The sequence below is a fragment of the Hipposideros armiger genome, unplaced genomic scaffold, assembly GCF_001890085.2.
Source record: "Hipposideros armiger isolate ML-2016 unplaced genomic scaffold, ASM189008v1 scaffold_491, whole genome shotgun sequence".
Lineage (NCBI taxonomy): Eukaryota > Metazoa > Chordata > Mammalia > Chiroptera > Hipposideridae > Hipposideros > Hipposideros armiger.
Window position 1 is genome coordinate 129,003 of NW_017731841.1, and position 25,424 is coordinate 154,426.

The window sequence follows — 25,424 nt, forward strand, 5'->3', positions numbered from 1 at the left end:
ACACACACACACACACACACACACACACACACACACACACACACGTCACACATACCCCATTTGAAGACAGAAATTCTACCTTCAAAAGTTAACTCGTTTTCCTTCAAGCTTGGGTCACTGTTGAACTTCCTGTCTTTACAGTAGAACAGGCTGGGTTAGCAACCTGTTTTGGGGCCAGTGTCTTGGCCTCTCTGACTGTAGTTGTCCAGTCTCTAAAATGGGCTGGCCATCTTTGCCCCATAGAGCCACTGTGCCCAGTGTCCCCCGGGAACCACATGACTCCACAAATGGAGAGCACATCACTGCTGCCTCCCACCCGGACTCCATTGGCAGTTCAGCCCCACCCTGGGAGGCAGGGCAGGGCCAGGCTCAGCAGTGGGCATCCATGGACCCTTGCGTCTAGGTCTGGATTTGAATCCTGACTCTGCCCTTGGCAAGTGATGATATCTCTGAGTCTGAATCTTTTCTTATATAAAGAGGGGATGGAAGTGCCTGCTGATAAGGCTGTTTGGGGATTTCAACCAATGAGAGGTATGACAAACTTGTGGCTGTCCCACGAGAGCAGGTTTTGATGAGAACCATCATCAGTGTGATAAGATTCAGGGGAAGCCCCAATACAGAGCAGACCCGTAAAAAGCAGCCGGCATGAGTTCAGTGACTCCTTGGCTGTCCTCTGCCCAAGGTCTTACACACAGATTTATACAGGGCCCAAGGGCCCTCCAGACAAGGCCAAGACAGCAGCCTTCCACACAGGGCAGGACAGGAAGGCACCCGGGCCCAGGGACTGAAGCCTCCCCTGGAAGGTGCTGCCATACAGGAGATAGCCCACATCATGGGTGCAGAGGAGCAAGGCCTGCCTTCAAAAGACCTGTGGAGGACCAGTGCCGCTCCTCAGAGCAGACGTGGGAAAGGCTGGCGGCATGGCCGGGGGGAGCAGCTCCTCACTCAAATACCCAAACAGGGCTATGCAGGTGGCCTGCCCTGAGATGGAGACTGAGCCTCAGGCCTGTGATTACAACTGACATAGCCTGAAATATTGAGAAATGAGCCTCTCCCAGACACCAAGGCTGACAAACGCTGAAGCCAGACGAAGGGCAGTCTGAAAGGGGGGACAAGAGAGCCAGTCAGGATGGCTGCCCAGGTGAGCTGGTGTCAGCAGAAGGCAGGAGGTTGGCTTCTCAAAACCCTTCCCTGAAATCAGTCAGGGTCACTGGTCATCATTAGAGTCACAAGACTAGTGTATGTAACAGTACTCTGCAGTGCAGGGAGATAAATGCAGGAGGTGGTTTTTACTCACTAGCACCTGGTAGGTGCTCAAGTCAGTGAGTTTACCAATGCTTACAAATGCCTGCTTTCATAACTACTGGTCTGGATTTTTCCTGCTGCATTTCACTGAACTGCTGAGAGAAGCATTCACCAGTAAGCTTTTGATGACTACCTGCTGTGTGCTGGCCACCTTGCAAAATGCTGGGACACCAGGAGGAAGATGCCACTGCCTTTCCTGCATTCTGATGTGTTTATGAGTCTGTGTGCAGTGATAGGAGGTCACTACTCCCGGGAGGTCAGAACAGACATGCCCTGTGGGTGGAGCTGGACCAGTGTGGATTGATGTGTGGACACTGACCAGGCAGGCCAGGGGTGGGCGTTTCTGGCAGAGAGAACAGCGTGAGCCAGCACCCGGGAATGTGAAATATTAGAATCGGAGTCTGCGTGATCTGCAAGGGGCTCCCGTGGGACAGGCAGGATGTGAATGTGTGCGATGATACTGTGGGGTTCTGGCTGTCTGTGCTGTGGCTTTGGCTCAGGCCCAGAAGGCCCCAGTACTGTCCTCTGGGTGTGTCCCCACCAGGAAATTCTCAGTCTATCTGGTGAGTTGACAAAAGAACTGAACAGTCTGGAGCTGGCATATAATTTTTGGGACATATGCATACTTGTACTAAAAAAAAAGTTATTTATCTGAAATTCAGTTATAACTGGAGTCCTGCCCTTTGTCTGGCACCCCTAGGAGGATGGGACCTGAGCATGTGCGTTTTTAAAAGGGTACCATGTGATTCTAATGTACAGCCAGAGCTGAGATTCATGAGCTAGAGGCTCCTGCTGCTGCTGTGAGTGAGTCTACCCACCGAGTCCCAGACCAGGTCTCCAGCTGCAAAGACTTCTGCAGAGACGGAGCATTCCTAGTCTTAAAAAGCCTCCTCAGGGAAGCTTTTGAGATTTCCTTCTCACTCATCCTTTCTATGGATCTCACGAATGCCTCCCACAATGGTTAAAAAACCGATTTTTAATGTAAATTTTAAAATCTGAAACACATCTTAATTTTTAAATAATTTTAAAAAATGTAATTGTGGAAGTGATTCAATACCTGGACATATTTAAATACAAAATAATAAATCATTATCCATAACCCTCCTGTCACTCCCATCATACTGATGTCTCCTTCATCAGCTTCTAGTTACAAATTCTCTAACCCTCAAGACTCCCAGCCTTGTCAGGTGTGCCTTCCTGGAGCCCCCACCTCACACCCATACCTCCCTCTCCATGTCCACTCCTCTCAGCCCTGTTGGCCTCTCGCTGTGTCGTGCTGATCCATCCTTGGGAGCTCCCAAGTGCTCTTCTAAACTTGGAGGAAAGAAACCTCTCCTTTTCTTCATCCCTGTATCATTTCAGTATTTCTAGAGAATCCCTCTTTCTATAATCTCTCACCTGTTCACTGCTCACAAGGGAAGACCTGTCTTCTCTAACCTGATCTTGATTGCCCATCATTCACTCACCAAGCAGATGAATAATAAAGCTTATTAAGTGATGTTGAATGTGGTAGTGGTAGTAGAAGAAGTCATAAGACAAGGAAAAAGAAGAGAGGAGAATAAAGTCAAGATATGTATGTACTGGATTTAGTCATTCACTTTTTTTTTGTTCTCCCTTCTCCTAAAACTGTAGCTTTTATACTTCCCAAAACACAATTCAGAATAGTTATTTGAAAGGTGTGAAATAAAAACTGCATTTGTTGCAATATAAAATCATTCATATTAAAAAGAAAATTATTGGAAATCTGTTAGACCATCTGGTTTATCCAGAGGCCCTTAATCCCGATCATTCAAACAGACCCAGCCCTACAGCTGGCGAGTGTCTTTTTTGCTAATTATTTTCACTGTTACTTCGTTTGCTTAAGAAGTTAGTACATTGAATCTATATTGCCTTAGGTAGTATTGACATTTTAACTATATTCTTCCTATCCATGAACATGGTATGTATTTCCATTTATTTGTATCTTCTTTGATTTCTCTCTTCAGTGTCTTATAATTTTCTGAGTACAGGTAAGGCAATATATAAATTCAGTGCAATTCTTATCAAGGACTTTTTTTAGAAATAAAACATATAATCTTAAAATTTATATGGAACCATAAAAGACCCCGAATAGCCATGGCAATCTTGAGAAATAAGAACAAAGTGGGAGGTATCACACTACCTGACATCAAATCATACTACAAGGCTACAGTAATCAAAACAGTATGGTACTGGCATAAAAACAGACACATTGACCAATGGAACAGAACAGAGAGCCCAGAAATAAACCCATCCATATACGGTCATTTAATCTATGACAATGGAAGCAAGAATTTACATTGGAGTACAGATAGCCTATTTAATAAATGGTGCTGGGAAAAATGGACTGACATGTGCAAAAAAAATGAAAATGGACCACCTACTTACACCATATATGAGAACAAATTCAAAATGGATTAAAGACTTAAATGTAAGACCTGAAACCATAAAACTTCTAGAAGAAAACATAGGGAGTAAATTTGCAGACATTACCCTCAGTAATATTTTTACTGGTATATATCCCCTCGGGCAAGGGAAATAAAAGAAAAAATAAACATATGGGATTACATCAAACTTAAAAGTTTTTTCACAGCAAAGGCAATCATCAATAAAACAAAAAGGCAGCCTACTGAATGGGAGAAGATATTTGCCAATGATATATCTGATAAGGGGTTAATATCCAAAATTTATAGAACACTTATTCAACTCAACACCAAAAAAACAAACAACCCAATTAAAAAATGGGCAGAGGATATGAAGAAGCATTTCTCTAAAGAGGACATACAGATGGCTAACAGGCATATGAAAAAATGTTCAACCTCACTAATCATTAGGGAAATGCAAATAAAAACCACAATGAGATACCACCTCACTCCAGCCAGAATGGCTATCATCAATAAATCAACAAACAACATGTGCTGGCGAGGTTATGGAGAAAAGGGAACCCTCGTGCACTGTTGATGGGACTGCAGATGGGTGCAGCCATTATGGAAATCAGTATGGAAGTATCTCAAAAAACTGGGAATGGAACTACTGTATGACCCAGCAGTACCACTCTTGGGTATCTATCCAGAGAAACCCAAGATGCTAATTCTAAAAAATATATGTACCCCTATGTTTATTGCAGCGCTATTCACAATAGCCAAGACTTGGAAACAACCAAAATGCCCATCGGTAGATGACTGGATTAAGAAATTGTGGTACATTTCTACAATGGAGTATTACTCAGCTATAAAGAAGGAAATCGTACCATTTGGGACGATATGGATGGACTTAGAGACTATTATGCTAAGTGAAATAAGTCAGTTGGAGAAAGACAAATACCATATGATCTCACTTATATGTGGAATCTAAAAAACTGAATGAACAAGCAAAGTAAACAGAAATAGTCTCAGAGACACAGAGGAAAAACTGATGGTTGCTAGTCAGAAGGGGGGTGGGGATGAGTGAGAAGGGGAAGGAATTATACATAATAAATAGTTAACTACAATATTGCCACAGGGATATGAAAGACAGTTCAGGGAATATAATTAATAATGTTGTAAGTATTTTGTTGGGTGTCAGATGGTCATGTGTCTTGTTAGGGAGACCACTTCATGGATGGGGTAGAGGCTTGATCTCTGCACTGTACACCTGAAGCTGTTGTATAATATTGTATGTCAACTATAATTTAATTGAATAATTGAATATATATATATATATATATATTGTCATGGGACGTGGAGTATAGTGTGGGAGTGGAGTCAAGGGAATTGTAATAGATATGTATGATATAGGGGAGGGGGAGGGGGGCGGCGGATTGGGGGAGGGTGTTGTCACTTTGAGGGGTAAAAAGTATAACTATTGTACTGTGTTGTACAACTGCAACTAACTTTTAAAAATGTTTATTTCACAATAAAAAAAAGTACAGTAACTTCTGTACTAATTTTTGACATACTAACTTCTGACAGAAATACTGTCTGGCAGAATAGAAAATCGTATTCGTACTTACCCATCTCCCCCTAAGGTTATGTGTCAGATTTTAAACCCACTTTGGAAGTGCTGAGATCACTGATGAGGGAGATGCATGAAGCGTCCGTTTGCACTGCCTGCACTAAGAGCAGGAGTGAGCCATTTCACCATCACTGTTGGTCATTAAACACTAACCAGTTGTTAGACTTCAACCACGTCACCTACAGATTTCTGAAGTGAAAAAAGTCTAAGTTTGTTGACTTTCTTTGATTAGTCTCCAGGGCATTTATCACTTTCTATGAAAGAAACATTTAATTTAGATGACAGTTGATTTGTGTCCTGGAATTTCAACCAATGGAAGGAAGAGTTATGTATGTGTTTATGGTTTCTTTGCTTTTGAAGTATTAATGTTGGGGAAGTATCAATCACAAGACCTGAACTGGGGGGCTGGGGAGACGGAGCAGCAGTGTGCCAAGGTGATGGATTGGGACATATTGTAGAGTATCTCCATGGGCCAGGAAAACAGGAGAGGGTGGGGCGGAGGGAGTGAAGAGAAATAGCTTTTCCTCCCTAAGCGCAAAGGCAGCACAAGGGCTTGAACCAGGAACAGGCAACTTCCTGGCTTTGCTGCCTGATGCAGAATGAGGTGAATTGGTGACTTCCTGAAGCCCCTTTCCTGTCCTGATACCCAGAGGACAGAGGGGGGCTAACAACACGGAGGGAAGAACTCAGGAAGTCCAGCTGTTCCAGAAGATGAACAAACACTCCCTGCCCCATCAAGTCACAGAACTGGCCCCCTGCATCTCCACACCAGGAATCCTGTATCCAGGGGCCCTGTGTGTGTGTGTGTGTGTGTGTGTGTGTGTGTGAAAGAGCTATTCTTAAGTACATGAGGATGCTCAGAAGAGCTTTCTTGTGTTGGGCACTGCCTGCTGGGGGCCATACAGGTACACCCTTCTCCACAGATGAATGAGCTGAGGGTTAGAGGGTCGCAGGGAGCCAGGACTCACACTTTGGCTCGTTGGCATCACATCCCACACTCCCTATGCCACACATCTGGATGCCCCTGGAAGCACTTTAAGACAATTTCTGGAAAGAGCAGTTCGTTGATATGCATCTGCCCTACTCGTCACCACTGCCCCAAGCAATATGCTCCCAATATTTAGATTAAAATGCCCCCACTCTTCCCTAGCACCCTTTTCCAACACGACTCCAGCAGAAAAAAACAAATATCGGTGGTATCCCTTGCAATATCAGCTAACCTGTTGCATGTAAACTCATCCCGCACTGTCTGTAGGCACCATTTCATGCCATGCTCAGCCTCCCCTGGAGGTGGGTTCCCTCATGGTCCCAGTGCACACATAGAAAGAGTGAGGCCCAGGATCCTCTGCTCAGGATGGGGGAAGGCAGTGTCCCTAGGGTGGCCCCTCACTGGCTTAGGAGGAGGACACATGCTTGCTGCCCCTGTGGCGCTCCTTCCTACAGGAATCCTCCACTGCACCTTTACCTTTTTGGTGTAGACTGGAGGTCCTCCTGTCTCTGGGTCTCCCTGGCTACCCCTCATCCTATGGGTAAGTGCTACTGTCTGTCTTTAGAAAGCAAGCACTGTCAACTGGCAGGCTCTACCTGAGGCTTGAAGGGGTATCTGAGGCAGCACAGGTCCCCTGCCACCTTCCGCTGCCCTGCTGTCCTGCTGGCTTTCCCAGCACCACACAGGGCTCTGCATACCCTGCCTGTCAAACCCAGTGAAGGAAGGAGAAAAACCTTTTCCGCCTCCTGTTCGCCAACTGATGAGCCTTCTGGAAATCCAATAACAAAGTGTGGCTAACTAAATCCTCATTATTTACACATGCAGCCTGATTGAGGACATTTAGTCATGTAATTAGGTTCCTAATTATGCTGAAAATGCAATTATATGATTGTGAATTAAGTCCTCCAGAGAGCTGCTAAGGATTAATGCACTTGATCCAGCTGGAGAGCAGGGTCCACAGAGGGCATGTCAGTGTGATCCTGGCAACACGGAGGCCGAGTTGTGTGCGCTTGAACCACACATGTAAGCACATGTGCACATGAATGCATACACAGTCAGGCATGCATGCACACATGCACATACACACAGGATGTTGGCTTTACCTCTGTGTCCCCAGGACTCTGCAAAGGCCTGCTGCATACCAGGGACTTAATAAATGACAGCCATTAATATCGTTGGAAGCTCAGCATACATCTGTGGGGTGACTGTTTAATGGATGAGTTGAGTCTTAGGGAGGTTATTTATTTAACATGTGAGATGCAGGTGTCTAGAAAAAAATAATGATAAAAGAGTCAGTTGAGACATGTCAGAGGAGTTTTTTATTCAGCATCACTTATTCATTCACCTAGCATTGTGTCAACTGTTGAGGCATAAAATTCAGTCCTTGCCCTCTAGTAGCTAAAAAATTAGTGTGCAAAGCATTAAATGGTGATTTGAACAATTTGTTCAGCAAACTATAGCCTGCGGACTCGATCCAGCCTGCAGCCTGTTTGGGTACAGTCAGCTAGCTAAGAATAGTTTTTACATTTTTAAAGGGTTATAAAAACAGACAAACCAACAAACAAACAATAAGGAAGAATATGCAACAGAGACCATGCGTGTCCTGCAAAGCCTAAAGCATTTGTGAGAAAGCTTGCTGCTCCTGCAAGGAATATTGAAAGGTGCACACAGCCCTGTGCACAAGTCAGGGAAAGCTTCTTGGAGAAAGAGACATGACCTGACTCCATGGCTGAGCAGGAGTTTGCAAAGGCCCCGAGTCTCCACAGCAGGGTGCAGCACCTATGCCCCCAGGAGCTTCCTTCCAGCCAGCCAGCCAACACGCAAGAAACAACAAAACACCAATAGACCTGAAATGAGGGCTGTGAGATTGCTGAGGTCCTGAAACGTCAGGCAGTGGAACTTGGACTAGGTCATTAGCAGAGGGACCGATCTCCATCTGGCCAGATGGGGCTGGCCTGCCCCCAAACACTGAGGCAGTGGGGTGGGACAGACAGCTCAATGCCTCAGGCCCCTTGTGGCCTCGATGCCAGTAACTTTAGCCCTTGAATCACCGGAGAGTCCGTTCTGGGGACAGAGAGTCCGTTGTGGGGAGAGAAGAGCATGCAGACGATTCTAAGAGTGCCCCAGGCCTCTGACACACTGACACCAAGGATGCCTGGACAACCAAGACTTCCAGTTATTCCCACCCCTGACTTCCCCTGCACAGCTCAGCTCATCCCCAGCTGACCTAGTCTCTTGGCTCCCTAAAAGCTCTGTCCACTGAGGCCTTAGGCCATGCCACCAAACCCCTTTACCTCAGCCTCTTTGAACACCCTTCACCCTTTGCTGGTGGTGGAAACTGGGCTCCCTGAGGACACTGCTGACCCTCTCAGGTGGTGGCTGTTCCTCTCCCACACTCTGGTATCACTGGGTGCAGAGTGGAGATGGTAGCCACTTCCAAGACCCTGTTACTCCATCGTCCTAAAGCCACTTGCTTGCAGAAAGCACACATCATCTTCTCCTCCTTGAGGCATCATCTATGCTGTCTGTCTCTCAAGTGTTACCTCCATCACCATCTTGTGCTGTCAACACACAAAGGCGACTTATCTCAGTTCCTCCATTGGCCATCAGCCACCAACCCCTGCAGTCATATGCTAGAACAGTGACTCCCACAGTCTCCATTTCAGCCATTCTGCTCTCTGACCACTTCTGGCATTTCTAGCTCATGCCCCTGTTGACTCTACAACTCCACTCCCACAATTCCTCAGTCCCATGGGTACCTCACATCTAGTGACCTCATCACTTCCCACGGTCCCCCACCCTACACTTCCTCATGTCCGTCCTTCCTTGTGCACCTTAGATTCCATAGTCCATCATTATAGTCCCTCTTAGGTCATCAACTCCTGTCAGCAATCTGTAGAAAATATATTCAAACCCCACCACTTCTCATCTCTTCCACTGATGTCCATCCTCTCTCCTCTGGATTTTACCATCACCCTCCGCCCCCCGCCCCCACCTGGTCTCCTTCCTCTGCACAGCAGCCAGAGCAGTCAGTCAGTTGATGTCACACCTCTGCTCGGAATCCTCCCATGGCTCCCATCTACCTCAGAGGAAGAGCTGCACTTGGACAGCGCACTCAAGGCCCTCATGATCTGGCTTCCGTTAATGCTCTGTCTCCTATGCCTCACCCACACTCACTTCACTCCACCACACTGGCCTCTGGCTGCTCCATAAACCCACTGGGCTGCTCCCACCCCAAGGCCTTTGCACTTGCTGCTCCCTCTGTCAGAAACAGCCTTCCAGACATCCATGGACTTCTCTCCATGGCCTTCTTCAGGTCTTATCAAATGCCGCCTTCGTGAGTCTGCAGCTTCCACACAGAGTCCTGTCCTCTTCATTTTTTTCTTAGCACTGTCTAACATACCACATAGCTTATTTATTTCTCTTTTTTATTCTCTGTATCCCCTCCTTAGACTGTAAACTCCAGGAGGACCAGAACTCTCAGCTCTTTTGGTTTCTACTGTGTCCCGAGGTGGTTTGCTCTTGAGTAGATGGGTCTACTCTCTTAACCATTTCTCCTTGCCTCCTAATGGCCCAAGCTTAGATAAATAAGTACAGCGCTCTTCCCTCCTGTGTACCTGAACTCAGACAGCTGACCATGCCTGGAAACACACCCCACTCACACATGCACACACCCGAGCACACGCTTACACAGACTGGTCCCACCTCAGTGCCGTGATCACAAACACAAACACACTGTCCAGCAAACCACCACCTTCTTCTGCTCAAGTCCTTCTCCCACCCCCTTCTCTCGAAGCACTGGCACTCTGAGGAAGGATTCACTTCAGCTTATTTCACTGAAGAAGCAGCATTTGAAACAATAGCAAGTATGGAAATCCTTTTGAGGAGCTTTGCTGTAAAGGGGATCAGAGGAAGGGGCCAGGGGTTGGAGGGAAACAGGGTGTCAAGGGAGGTTTTTCTGTAATTTTGGAGAATAACATGCTGTCAGGGGTGATCTTCTGGTGAGGGGGGGGTAATTTGATGATGCAGGAGGGAGAGGAGACCTTAGCGGTGAGGTTTATGAGTGTGTGAGACGAGATGGAGTCTGGTGCACACACTGAGGTCCTGGGGGACACAGGGCACCCAGTGCTGTGGGGCACACACCGCGGTCCCCCAGACACTGCTCTCTCTGGTGTCCTCCTGGCTCACTGCTTCTACTTCTCAGTCTCAGATGCCTGGCTCTCCTTGTCTTCAGACCCCACCCATCAAGGCCCAGGACTCAGCTCGCACTCCTCTTCTCCATTCACACTCCCTGGAGTCTTGTCACCGCCCATGGCTGTGAAAGCCATCAAGATGCTGGAGAACCCCATCCAGGTCTCCAGCCCTCATGTCTCCCCCAGACACTATGTCCAGTAGCCTACACTGCACTTGTCCTTCACATCTATTAATAATAGACTCCCAAGCACAACATGTCCTGCACCCAGCAGTGACCCCCACCCACACCGGACCTGCTCCCTTAGGATCCCCCTCCTAGTAAACTGCAACCCCCGTCCTTCTTGCTCAGGCCAAAACCCCAATGCTTTTCTTTGCACACTCCACATCCAATCCATCAGTAAACCCGGTTGTCCCCGCATTCCAGGTACATCCAGAATCTTACTGTTCCTCATTACCTGCACCACCACTGTCCTGGTCCAGGTGCTTGCTTGGACCATGGCAGTAAGTAGTCCCTCCCCTCCTCACGCAGAGTCTGTCCTAAGTGCAGCGGCCACAGTGATGCTCCTCAAACACACACTGTTAGTACGGCTTCTGCGGGAGGCTCTCCCTGGCTGCCCGTTCCTCTCAGAGGAAAAGCTTACTCCTCACCATGGCTCGAGGCCACTCCTTCCAGCTTGACATGCTCTCATGTACCTCCCAGCACTTTGCCCTTTGCTTGCTCTGCTCCTGCCCCATTGTTTACAACAAGACTGCCAGACCCAGCCTCCCATTAGCTGTTGTCTTTCCAGAACCCTTCTCTCTCAAGTTCCCAGGGCCCATCCCCCCCCTTATTTTCAGCCTGTATTAGTCCTTTTCTGGCTGCTGTGACAGAATACTGTAGTCTGTGCAGTTTCAATGACAGACATTTATTTCTCACAGTTCTGGAGGCTAGAAAGTCCCAGATCAAAGCACCAGCAGATTCCGTATTGGGTGAGGGCCTCTTCCCAGTACATAGATGGCCGTCTTCTCTTCTAGCTGTGTCCTCACGTGGTGGAGGGGGTGAGCGAGCTCTCTGGAGTCTCTTTTATAAGGTCACCAATTCCATTCATGAGGACTCCACCCTCATGGCGTAATCATCTCTCAGTGGCCTCCTAGTTCCATCACATTGGGGATTAGGTTTCAACACGTAAACTTTGGGAGGACACAGACATTCAGTCTATAGTACAGCCCAGAAAGTGCCTCTGAGAGGCCTTCCTGACCACCCTATCTGAGAAGCCGTGCTCCTTCTCCCCTTCTTTCTTAATGTCTTTATAGCATTTACCACCACCTGGCCTTATATCATAGAGCCACATTTTTAGCTCACTGTTGCCTGCTCATTCCTCTAAAATGGAAGTCCCTGAGCGCAGGCTTTGCTTGTCCATTGTTAGATCTTTTGTTTCTAAAACAAGGAACACAGGAGGCCATTGGTGAACTTTTGTTGAATGGATGATTCTGAAGTGAGCTTGGAATCAGACAGACCCCATTCCAATCCCACCCATAACTACTGCATGACCTTGGGCAAATTGCTCAACTTCTCTGGGCCTTAGTTTCCTCAACTGTAAAGTAAGTCATTACAACATCTACCTCAATGATTCTTGTGAGACATTGGAACAATGCATGCAATTATAAAGAAAGCTCCGTTTTTGGAATTGAAAACATCTGCTTGGAGCATCTCTTTACCAGGTCAGGCAAAGGGTGTGGGAACACAAGACTCAGGTCATTCAGAGAATGTGGCTATAGTCCCGCTATCCAGTGACAGGGTAGATGACTTGTGGGAGACACTGTGGAGGGGCACAGACACCCAATGGGGTAGGCTGTGGGGCAGGCAGGCAGGTCAGGCAGGGAGGGGCCTGCGTGGACTTCTAGTCTGAGGTCAGGTCTGAGAGTCATTCTGAAGACCCACTCCCCTCCCTGTCCTTAAAAGTGACACATGTTTATTGTAAATTGTTTGGAAAATACACAAAACTGTACCTTAGAAGAAAATAATGCCACCATAACCCCCATTCCCTACCCCAAAAACACCATCTCAACATCTTAAGTGTAATTCCTTTTCTTCCTTTTTCTAAGACTTCAAAATAATTAACATAATTTGTATTTACAAGGTCCTATTCCTTTCCCTTAAATCACATTGTAAACATTTCCTCTCGTCACTAAGAATCACCATGCATCACTTCAATACCTGCATAATATTTTATCATATGGGCATATCATAATTTACATAATCAGTTCCCTAATGTGGAACATTTAGATTGTTTGCTTTTGTTTCTTTTCCATTTTAAATCATATTGCAATACACTTTTGTAAGCATGAATTTTTGTTTCCATTTCAGATTATTTCTCTAAGATCAATTACTAGAGATGGAGTTTTTGATACTCAGGATGACACATTTGCCAAATAGTGTACAGAAGCATTAAAGGCGTCCGTTTTTGAGACTCCCACTTTGACCAAGTCCATGCCAACACTGCCAACAATGATAATAAGTAACATTCAGATAGCTGAATATGCAAGCACCAGGCGCTCACACATACAAGGAGCCTACACAGTAGAAATGCCACAAAGCTGAGGTTCGAGGGGCTGCAGCACTCCCCAAGATGAACCAGGTCGGGTGTGGAGCTTGGTCTCTCTGCCCCTCACTCCTTCTTCTCCTGTCCACTCCACACCTGGCCAACGGAGAATGCATACATGTGCTCACCTCACAGGTACACAGGCAGGCACCCAGCCCTGAGCCTGACAGATAGGGCTCCCTGTGTGCCCTCATTCTCTACGTGTCTAGATATGGAGCTGGGGCTGGAAATAGGAGTGTCCAGGGCCTGTTGTGCTCCAGCCACTTTTGGTGGAGCTCAGAGTTGGGAAGCCAAGCAAACGCTGATGGGGATACATAGTCCCACTCTTGGCTTCTCAAAATATCTCCAAGCATCCATTTTTTTCACCATTTTGGTGCCCTAGATACCTTCCTTTGGAAAAACACCTCCCTGCCGCACCATCAGAGCCCAGGAACACTTAAACAATTCAGCAGTGGTTGTCCTTCTTTCTATAGACTTACGGAAATCACTCAGCATATAAAGGGTCGCCCCAGAACAGCTCAGAACACGTTCAGAATTTCCAAAGTTCCAGGATGAGAAAACTGTGTTACTGACCCTTCTGAGTCAGAGACCCACACCAAGGCCCTTCTGTCCAGTGCCATTCACATCAATGGGAGACTGAGTTTGGGAAAGCAGAACAGAATCTTGATTCTTTGGTCAAGAAATGGAGAAGTGTGAGTTCATGATCTAACAGCACATTCTCCTCAAATGGGAGGAGCCCTCTGCACTTACAGGCTGTGGCATGGAGTGATTACATTCTTTTAGTCGTGCATAGTTATCCTTCTGTTGCACTCGGCCCCTTTGTTCACATCCCTTTTGCACGTGATGCCCCATCAGCATCTTGGTTTTTGCACTTGGCACCTTGGTCTTTGCGGTTGAAACCCTTTTCAGTTCCTGTAAGCAAGCATAGCTCATGACATACTTTAAGTGTTGAAAATGTTAGGGCCTTTTAGATGATAGCCCAGTGACAACTGCAGTCCCTGATCAGTCACTGATCAGAGGGCATGTGCACCTACCAGACCTGGCACAGGGCCCCTGGTCCCCTCGCCCAGCTCTTCCTGGGGCCAGGCAGAGGTGAAAAATACTCAGAGTTCACTGTGCCAGCTCTCCAACTATATCAACTGGCTCCTGAAGAAATGACACTGAGCTCAGAGTTGTGGTGGCATCAGCTGTGACTGTCACTTCTTAGTTGCATTGCTGAGAGAGTACCAGGTGCCCCAGTTCTTGCAAAGGAGTGCTGTGTAATTGCACTTGAACCGAGTGATGTGGTCTATAGCCATTCCTACAGTCACAAGCTCGGTGGTTCTCTGGGAGAGCTCCTGGACCAGCAATATCACCTGGGAATGTGTTAGAAATAAATGCACACTCTTTGGCCACTCAGACCTGCTGACCCTGGAGTGATGGGGGCAGTGGTCCAGTGATCTGAGGTTAACAAATCCCCAGGCAATTCTGATGTACTCTCAAGTTTGAGAACCAGAGCCTCAGATGTCAGCCCACAAGAACCCTATTAGGTAGGGGTTTTTCTGTCTCTATTTTGCAGATGAAGAAAAGGAGACTCCAGAGTGGAGGTAACTAGCTTGAAAAATTCTGCCTGACACCATAGGTGTAATCCCACCTCAAGATGGGGAAGGTGGAACATGGTGCCACTTGAGAAGACTAGTCAGGTTCCTGAGGGTATTTACTTCCTTATTCTTTAGGGCCTTGAATTTTGTACTCAGTGATGATAAACACATGAATCTCTTTCCTCCTTATCCATAATTCAGCACAATCCTACAAATGCTGCCTTGCTCCCATTTTTTAATATTCTGGCCCAAGAATGGAGACATAGCATTCTTTCCTTTTACTGAAACCCAAAGCTCAACTGAGGCAGACAGACTGATCATTGTGTTCAAATAAAGCTCTGTTAAAAAAAAAGAGAAAAAACCCTCAGGGACAAAAGCAGGGAGATATAGGTATGAGAAACCCTGGAACAAAGTACTCTGGATTGTGAGTCATGGCATCCTCCCCTTTCTTTCCAGGCCCCTCCAGTGAACACACTCCCCAAACAAGTGCCTAGATGTGAAACACTCCTGAACAAGTTCCAAGGTGCACACATGGAAGAGATTCCCTCCCTGACACTGCCTACAATCTGCTTCTGATTGCTGAGTTTCTGCTCTTCCCCAGTTTACTGATGCCAGGAATGCTCTCTTATCAAAAGCAGAGAGGCCACTCCTTGGCACCTGGCCTTGCAGGTCTCAGCGTTTCAACCAACATGCAGTGTTTTGATACTGTGGGTGTGCTACAGCCTGCAAGGTTTCAGTACCCACCAGGCGTCCATCCCTGTTTTCATACGGGAGCAGCAGGGAACCCAGGAGCATGACTGGGAGGAGGAAAGCATGGTTGGATCATTTTACAGGAAGTCAGAGCAGCAGCATCACATGGCACAGCATTTTGGCAGCCCTGGGAATGGGGAAGTTGTTTATAAAGTGACACACAATCATTTTGACCTAGAGACCAGTAGGCACATTCTGACCAAGATGGTCAAATTCTCATGGGCCTTGCCTGGCCAGGTACCACCTTGCCCTCTGAATTCAGTGTACAAACCAGGTAAATGGACACATGCCTTTTGCACAGATGGGAAGGTGGCTGCGCTGGAGGACACAGGCAGGTTAAGCCCCCCAGCATACAACCAGCTGCTGCCTGGAGCCCAGCCCCTGACAAACAGTGATCAGGCATCATAGCAGTTAAGACCAAAAGCTGGGCTGACTACTCCACCATGAGCTCTCCCTCCATGTCCTTCTTTTAACACTGTACCCAGTTCTCCTGTTGGCACTGATGACCTCAGCTCTCAGCAGGCCAGCCTGGGGACCTCCTCCTCCAGAAGACTTTCCTGAGAACATGAGAGGACTACCCTTTCTAAATTTACCCACAGATGCATTTGTCTTTATCTGCTGCACAGTAAGCCTTGAAGGCAGGAAACTTGACTTACCTAGGAAGCACATTGCTGGGACGTAGTAGGTGCTGGAGAAAGCTTGAAGGAAATAAAGAGCGAATAGAATCATGAGCTTCCTCGCTGTCGTAGAATCTGGGAGTCCTGGGGCTGAATTTGATGGTTGAGTCTCCCCTACAAAACCCCAGAGACCTCTGTATTGCTCATTTTGACACTTTATCACACAGATAGTGTTAGAAGTTTAACCTTTCATATAAATATGTTGTGTCTCGTCAACTGAGTCATAAGTTTCCTGAGGACAGACCCCATGTTCTCCACTTCCCTTAGAGCCTGGGGTTGGGCAAGTGTTCACTGATCAGCCAGCACTGGCTGACTTGCAAGAGAGGTGGAGGGACCAGTAATAAGTTGTTTATTTCTTTGGGGCACTTGTATCCTGAGGCCAGTTCTTTTCCAGTTGTATCTTGCATGCTACCTCTTTTCAGGTCACGATAACAACAAACCATCAAAGAAAAGTAAATATATTTGACCTTTTTCCTACCAAAAATAAAAGTCAGTTAATAAACTTCAAATGTCAAGTGATTTCTACTTCACTTGCATAAGGAATTTGAGGCCAGAATCTGAAGCAAAAATGAGAAAACTCCAATGCGAGCCAAGGAGAACATTCCATGACCAAAAAGTTCCTGTCCGTCCTCCAATAGCTGTCCTCCTCCTGAACCCAAATTAGACTCATGCAAAGGCCGGAGAGCACTTGGTAAGCTGACTTCTGAGCAGATCTGTGGGCTTCTTAAAATAGAAGGCTCTCAGTGAGTAGCACAGAGCTTGGCAAATCATCAGGCGAGAGATGTGGCTGCCACTGCACAGCTGTCATGGCAGGAACTCTCCAAGGACTCCATGACAAACCTGTGTTTCCCGTCATGATTTTAAAGCTAAAATAATCTTCCTCTTTCCAGAACACCCCAGCCTCCTAGTGTGAAGACAGCCTCACTCAAAGGAATTCACTCTCCCAGAGTCCTCTGCCCTGTGCCAGAATTCCTCCCCTTTGCTGGACCATGTGGGCGATGGGACACGGGATGTGGGCATTCCCTCCATCACCCCTGAGGTTTCTGCTAATGGAAAAGCCATTAGCATGGGAGTGGGAGGTGTGAAGATGGAGCCTTGCAAGAAGAGAAGAGAACTTCCCAGCACAGCTGCATCTGAAAACACAAGAGAAGGGAGGGTCTTGGTGGCCACAGAAGAGGGTCCGTTTGTGTCCCTGGGGCCAGCACCTGACCACTACTGTCTGTCAACATCTGAGAAACACCACCTCCGCCTCCCCAGGACCCAGCTGCTGCTAGTCCTGCATCCTGTTAGCTGTGCCCAAGCTGCCAGCTGGAGTGGAGGGTGCCGCCCACATGAAAGTTCGCTCCTGCATACCCTGCTGCTGCCCAGGGACTGCTGTCCTCTGTGGACCTGGAGCACCAGTAGGGATTGGCTACAGCCAAAATGCAGGTTGTACGGAAGAAAAGTTGTTCCCAGCCCTGGCAGCAGGTGCTACTGTGCTTGGGAATCCCAGGTTAAAACATAGGCTCTGCCCTTTTGTGGCTGTGAGATTTCAACAAGTTATTTTAATTTTCAAACATGCATTTTATTATCTGTAACTTAAAGGAGAATGTTTCCCTTATTCTGGTTTGCTGTAGGATTAAATGAGGGAGCTTCAGTGGCAACCTCACCCAGTGCCTACGCCTAATAAATGCATAGAGAACCAGCACAGTGCTTCTCCTCTTTTCCCGCCTCCAGGACACCTACAATCACTTCCATAGTCCAGGAACGTTCTGCCCACACCTGGCATTTTCCGAGATCTCCATGAGTACACTGGCTTGCCTCCCCACTCCCTGCTGCACCCTACGGGAGGTGGTGAGTATAGCAGCAGGACAGCCCTTCCCTCTCCTCTCCCTCTCTGGACCTACCAGCTCACAGGAAGAACCTGTGGTCCATGCACTTGGCCACGTGGCCTTGGCCCTGACCTTGTGATGAGGCCTGAACTTGGGTGGCCACTTGGGGGTTCAGAAGTGCAGAGTTGTCCCACAATTGAGCTTTTCTACTGCCATCACTCACATCAGGTTTCCAGAAATAAACCCATGCCTATGTGGTCAATTAATCTATGACAAAGGAGGCAAGACTATGCAATGGGATAAAGACAGCCTCTTCAATAAATGGTGTTGGGAAAACTAAACAGATACATGTAAAGAAATGCAATGACCACTTTCTAACACCACATATAATAAACTCAAAATGGATTAAAGACATAAATATAAAAGGCGAAACCATAAAACTCTTAGAAGAAAACATAGGCAGTAAACTCTCAGACATTACCCTTAGTAATATTTTTACTGATATATCTCCTTGGGCAAGGGAAACAAAAGAAAAAATTAACAAATGGGAGTACATCAAACTAAAAAGAGTTTGCAAAACAAAGGAAACCACCAACAAAATGAAAAGACAACCTACTGAATGGGAGAAGATATTCGCCAATGATACATCTGATAAGGGATTAATATCTAAAATATGTAAGGAACTCATAACAACTTAACACTAATAAAAGAAACAATCTAATTTAAAAATGGGCAGAGGACCTGAACAGACATTTCTCTAAAGAAGACATACACATGGCCAATAGACATATGAAAAGATGCTCAACGTCACTAATCATCAGAGAAATGCAAAGTAAAACCACAATGAGATATCACCTCACTCCTGTCAGAATATCTATCACCAATAAATCAATAAACAACAAGCATTGGCAAGAATATGGAGAAAAGGGAACCCTCTTGCACTGTTGGTGGCATTGCAAATTGGTGCAGCCACTATGGAAAATAGTATGGAGGTATCTCAAAAAATTAAAAATAGAGCTACCTTATGACCCAGCAATCCCACTCCTGGGTATTTATCCAAAGAAATCCAAAACACTAATTTAAAAAGACATATGCACCCCTATATTCATTGAAACATCACTTGCAATAGCCAAGATATGGAAGCAACCTAAGTCGTGTTCGTTGATAGACGAACGGATGAAGAAGACATGATACATATATACAGTGGAATATTAGTCTGCCATAAAAAAGAATAAAATCTTATCAGTATAACATGGATGAATGTAGAGGGTATTATGCAAAATGAAATAAGTCAGACAGAGAAAGACAAATACCATACGATTTCATGTATATGCAGACGCCAAAAAGCAAAATAAATGAATAAACAAAACAGAAACAAACTCATAGATACAAAGAACAAATTAGTTGTCACCATATGGGAGGGGAGTTGGGGGGAAGGATGAAAAGGTGAAAGGGATTAAGAAGTACAAATTGCCAGTTACAAAAAAATAGTCATGGGGATGTAAATTACAGCATAGGGAATATAGTCAGTAATATTTTAATAACTGTGTATTTTGTCAGGTGGGTACTAGACTTATTGAGGTGAGCACTTTGGGAGGTATATAGATGTCCAACCATTATGCTATACAACTGAAACTAATATAATATTGTATGTCAACTGTAATTGAAAATAAATTTTTTAAAGATTTTTATTGGGGGATTGGGGGTATAGGAACAGTGCTGGGGAATTGGGAGAAGGGGAACAGACAAATTGCTGTCGTTTTGTTCTTCAGTCTAGTTGTGGAGGACGTTGCTTCACTGGCCCAAGTTGGCACCATCATTGCACTCTTTCCGGGCGAGGCAGATCAGTCGCCGGCTTCTGGACGGCTGCTCACTGCGGCTGCTGGCCGCTCACGCTGGCTGCTGGCTACACACGGTAGCCCATGGCAACCCACTGCAGCAGGGGCTGCAGCCTACGCCACTGCTGCCACTGACTCACAGCAGCCCAACTACAGGTTGAGCTGTTGTTCAGCATCTTAGCTGTGGAGGGCAGTGTGACTGGCCCTCATATGTGAGATCTGAACTGGGGCCCTCTGGCATCCCAAGCCAGTTCTTAGCCATCGCGCCACTTGGCCGGCCCGAAAATAAATTTTTAAAAATAAAATAAAAACAAGAAAATGCAACTCTGATAATAAAAAAAGAAATGCTTCTTCACACAGAAAATTCCTAACAACATCCTGGGTATTCCAGCTTGTATAACCATCCATGTCAACTTAAGTAAGTGCTATTCTTTCTTCCTGAACTGTGAGGTGCTTAGTGATTGAATAGAGTCCAGAAGAGCAGATTCTTGAGTCCATTAATTTTCGTATGTATGCATGTATTCCTCCAAACATGCATTCATTGAATATTTATGGCCTACTATGTGTTGGATGCTAAATGACAGGTTGCATTTGTCCACCTTGGATCACAGAATCCCACACCCACTTGAACTTTCCTGCCCCTCCTGCCTCAAGTCTCAGTACTGGGAAGGGTTTTAAAAGCCCAGAACTCTTCCCTGTCTTTCCATCCCCCTGCCCTGACTCCCGGTGTGTGCCTACTGTCTCTGCTGATTGAGGCCTTGTGCTACCCTCCTCCCACCTCCAAGCTCCATGCTGGTCCCACAGCCCCTAGCCTGGCTGTTCCCTGAGGCCCTCCAACCTGGAGCCTCTGCTTCACTCCCACTACTGTCCCTTGTGGCATCAACTGGTCCTTTCTTATCAGAAAGAGGCATCTGGCAGCTGCTCTGGGGTGAATGACTTCATTGCACTATAATTAAAGTGATTCTCTGAGCAGAAATGACTTATGAAATAGCCTCCTCTGTTTTAATTGTGGAGTCATTGTAATGGGAACATGGGATTTCCATGTTAACATTGCTATTTCCATGGCGTAATAAATCCTGCCTCTCACTTAGCTCCCAGAAGAAAGAGGAGGCACTCAGTGCAGCAGCTCGAGGTAACATGCAGGTTCCTGCTCTGCTTGAGATCCTAGCCCTGTGGCCATACCACTGAGCTTCAGAAAAACACACTCAGTAACTTGGAGAATACCATGGGTGGCCCTTCCCACAGGGGGGAGGATGCACAGACTTGTGGAAGGGTTTCAGGGAGGAACCTCCAAATGGGAGCCCTCCGAGAGGCTTCAAGAGAGAGAAAGGAGGTGAGAGCACAGGCTCAATCCCGGCTGCCATTGGACTGTGTGGCCGTGGGCGTGTCACTTTCTGAGCCTCAGTGTCCTACCAATGAAATGGGCTAATACCATACATGTCATGGGATTGCTGTGAAGACCGTGTGACATAACAGATGGATGGCAACTAAACAGACATGTGGCCTGCACAGACACTCCACATTCGTGGACACTCCACACATGGTCCGGTTTTACCACTATCATGAGAAAAGCTGAGGCCTGAAAGACAGGTGATGCTAACACTAAACACAACAGTGGGGCCCACCTTCATGCTTCTACAGGTGTCTACAAAGCATCTGTCAGGTGCAGGCACCACTCTTCACAAGGAGACAGCTGGGAGTTCATCCCTCACACCTGTATAGCCCCAGAGATGCCATAACTGTGTCTGGCTCCACTGGTGGTTCCCTTGTGCTCTCCAGCTCCATCAGCAGCCAAGCAGAGCCTGGACCTGGCTCTGTACACCCCTGGCCAGAGGCCTGTCCATGCCACACGCTGTTTCCTATCTACTTGGCCCATTCACAGAGCTGCTCACATGTCAGCAGAGGGTGCAGGCTCGGCTGAGATGACTGCTGGAGTGGGGGAACTTCCTCTCTCAACTTAGGCTCCTCTGTTCTATTCATAGACCCCGAGCGTGGGATGACCCCTAAGACAGTGGACATCGCCGTCATTGCAGGTAAGCTGTCCTGGGGCCCTTCAAGCAGCCAGGAGGGTCAGAGGAAATGCCCAGGGGAGAAGCTTCCTGGGAAGCGGGGATGTGGCCAGGGCTTTCCCTCTCTCAAAGGTAGTTTTGAGTGGGGACTGGAAGAGTCTGACCCTGTAAAAAATTGTCCAATACAGTGTCCCTGTGGGCGAGGGTGAAGTAAGAGAGGTGCTGCTGAGGGCACAATGTCAGGGCCCCCACAAGGCCATAGATCCATGGAGATCAGGGGCTGGAGTTAGAACCACTCTAATGGGGGGGTGGCGCTAGATGGACCAGGGCTCCCTGGACTCCTCTCTGACTTCCCATCCCACCTCATTCCCTGTCCTGGGTCCATGTCCCCATCCCCCCATCCTAAACCCTTGCTTCAAACCCTGCACTGATCCCACTAGTCATGGTTGAGACCCCAAACTATGCTTTGGGAATGACTAGATTTGGGAGGTGTCGACTACTGTTTCCTTCTGAGATTCCAACATCTCCCCAGCTCATTAACAGCTCATGGACTTTACAATTATTGGGTTGTCGGAAAAGTCATGACCCATTTTTGCAACGAAAAACATTAAAAAAATATGTCTGACAACCCAATAGATATTAATAAGTAAAGGAGGCCCTCCAAGACTCCTGCTGAGTTCTATTTAACCTGATGTTCTCCAGCTCATTGGACCACTGAACACTACATTTTCTTACCCAATATTATTAACCTCATGCATGCAAGTGCTGTTCTGAGGGCAGCAGGAAGTTTAGGAAAATATTCCTTGAAGGTGGGACTTGGGAACAGTTTTAACCTCCCCATATTCTTCAACAGCCTCAAAACCCCCAAATAAACCTACATTCTACACCAAGGCAGAGGTCTTGCTCTGTAGCTTGAAAGAAAATGCCTAAACTTGCAACCCCCACTCCCGGGGGGCCGCTGTTAGCCCTGCTTAAACTCTCCAGTCATCCTCCCACACCCATCACCCCAAGGCGATGACTGACTTGGTCTTACTGACAAACCCTCAAGCCTCACCCCACCCCCCACTCTTCCTAATTCCAAACAGAAATTAACTAACTGCTCCCTACACCCCATGCCCTCACACTCATCCTCTGGGATCCCCTCCCTCTTCAATATTTTGCTTAGCCAACCCCTGCTCCCCTGCATATTCTGAAGACCCTACCTCCCAGGAGCGCAGAGGAGCTGGGGTGAGGCAATGAGCAGTAAAACTACACTTCACCCTAACTATCTCCGATGGCCCCAGCTCGGATGCAGCCCGTCGTCCCAGTCTTTCCCCCTGAATAGTACGCACCCAACTCCACCCAGTTTTTTGACACCTTCCTGGTTTTAGATCTTTAAGTCCCATGCCCCAGGAAACCCATCTGTTGGGATTTTCCTGGTTTTAAAACTAAAAGTTCTGAGTCCCCCTGACCCCTCAGTTTTAGGCAAACCCACACAGTTGCATTATTACAAATTATGCATATAGATCTGACTTCTTCAGTGCACTGAGTGCCTTGTCCCATGCAGGGAGCAAGTCCGGGATGCTAGTCCAGCCTCAGTCTGCAAAGTGCTGAGTGGGGGGAGGGCAGAGAGAAGAGGAGAGAGAGCGAGTAACTTAGATGGGCACAGATGAGGGGTGAACACACACAGGGCAGGGAGAAGAGTGGCAGGAATGAGCCAGTCCATCTGGGTTAGTTGGTGTTTGTTGCAGCAACGTGTCTGTCCTGCCACAACCCTTGTGTGTCCTGAACCCCTGCTCCGGTTCCAGACAGAGCAGTGCTTTTCTTCCCACCTGCAGGCGTGATCACCGCTGTGACCTTCGTCCTGGTCGTTCTCCTCTTCCTCATGCTACACTACATGTACCGGCACAAGGGCACGTACCACACCAATGAGGCCAAGGGCACAGAGTTTGCTGAGAGCGCGGATGCGGCCCTGCAGGAAGACCCATCCCTCCAGGATGCCGGTGACAGCAGCAGAAAGGAGTACTTTATCTGAGGGGCACCAGACGTCATCTCCCTCAGCGCCTCCGACTCCACGACTCCACAACTTGCACCACCAGGAACACCCACCTAGGTCCAAGAGATGCACCCGGCCTGGGGGACACTAGATGCCAGGCCAGAGAGCTGGGAGGAAAGGAGGAGGAATCGAGCCAGAAGAGGCCTCTCCCAGGGACCCAGGGATGCCGTGACCACCCAGAAAGCCAGTTTTTTATCTGCCAAAGGGGAAAAGTCTGGGTCCTCCTGGGCAGTGCAGTTTGTCACCAGTGTAGTATGACAGTCTTTGCTGGGTATGAGTGGGGTAGGTGGGCCTGGGGACAGGGCAGGCAAGCGAGTTATCAGTACGCTAACAGGGGACTGCATCAAATGTCAATCCTTAACATTTGGGGGAACAGCCGGTGATGGAGCCAAAGGTAACTTTGTCTCCCATTGAGCCAGCTCTAAGTGATTGGAAATAAATTTGAAATGTAACTGAGCACCCAGCATTACTATAATTGTCTGGGAAAGAATAAACGCCACCCAGGACTGGCTTTTCACCATGCGACTGTGTGTCTGTTAGAGTCTGCGTGCATGGTGGGACTGGACAGTCCACTTCTGGCTCCATTGTCAGTCCCCAGCACAGACAAACCAGGGGGCTCCTGGGCCCTCTGAGGGAGGGAGGAAGGGACTAGCATTCCCTTTCCACACAGGCACCTGCTTCATGAAACAAATGTAAGGGAATGTCCCTCTAGAAAGAGACTGCACCAGCCCCCAAGTCTGTGGCTGAAGCACTGATTCTCTAATGTACAGTATTAGAAAACATGGACCTGTTCAACAAATACGAGTGAAGCACACTCTTGCCACACAGCAATGGCTGGAGCGCAGACTGCAGAATCCACTTACTAGGTTTGGGCGCTGGCTCCCCTTTCCTAGTCCTGGAACCCTGGTCAACCTGCTTGACCTCTCTGGCTTCAAGGTTCTCGTCCCATTAGTGGACATGCCTCCATGATACCAGCTCTCAGGGTTGGTGGCAGGAACAAATGTGCCCAGTGCTCAGTGATGTCTTCTGATGTGGATCCTCTTAAGTGGTACTGGATATATAGTATGCATGTGCTGGTTAGCAGAAATGCCTCATGGCACCACTTCTAAATGCTCCCTGAGTAGTAATCGTAATTTAAAATGAATAGCAGAGAAGGAAGATAAACTTACGAACCATCCTCTTTCATGAGAATCTCTCTCATTCCCCTAGCAGCTCAGCAATCTCCCAGAGATCAGCAGCTCCAGGGTTAAAGACCGCAGCCTGGCTACCAGGAATTCCCTAGGGCTCAGGTTTCTGGAGGTGCACCATCTACATCTGGGAGTCAGCAAAAAGGTCCTCAGTCACTTTCCCTAGACAGATAATGGGATCCAAATTCAGTCGGGAATATCCACCAACCAAAGGAGCTAGAAGTCATAGGGTTGTCATGGGGGAAGGAGACACAGAGAAGAAAAGAAGCAGGTGATGGAAGGAACCTGGCCAAAAGGTGAGACCATTCCCTGGGCAACCCGAGCTCGCTGGCACCTTTCACTGTCTTATCTATAAAATGAAGAGTTTGGCTTTATGCATATGTCCCAAACTCTGATCTATAGAACATAGCTTGGCAAAATGGTGATAAACAGCCCACACACAAAGGGTGCTCCATAT

At 47.3% G+C, this 25,424-nt stretch overlaps 1 protein-coding gene across 2 annotated transcripts in view; it reads left to right on the forward strand.

Annotated features, from left to right (window-relative positions):
• The window catches only part of GYPC (glycophorin C (Gerbich blood group)), a 42,177-nt gene extending 17,875 nt beyond the window's left edge, over positions 1–24,302 (forward strand). Inside the window, exons 2-4 of one of the 2 annotated variants that reach the window (XM_019667268.1) lie at positions 17,804–17,920; positions 21,719–21,769; positions 23,563–24,302. In XM_019667268.1, coding sequence (XP_019522813.1) covers positions 21,733–21,769; positions 23,563–23,759 — 234 coding nt within the window. In that variant the 5' untranslated portion in view covers positions 17,804–17,920; positions 21,719–21,732 and the 3' untranslated portion in view covers positions 23,760–24,302. The remainder of the gene's footprint in view (positions 1–17,803; positions 17,921–21,718; positions 21,770–23,562) is intronic. The other variant, XM_019667267.1, reaches the window with a different exon arrangement.
• Positions 24,303–25,424: the final 1,122 nt, after the last annotated feature.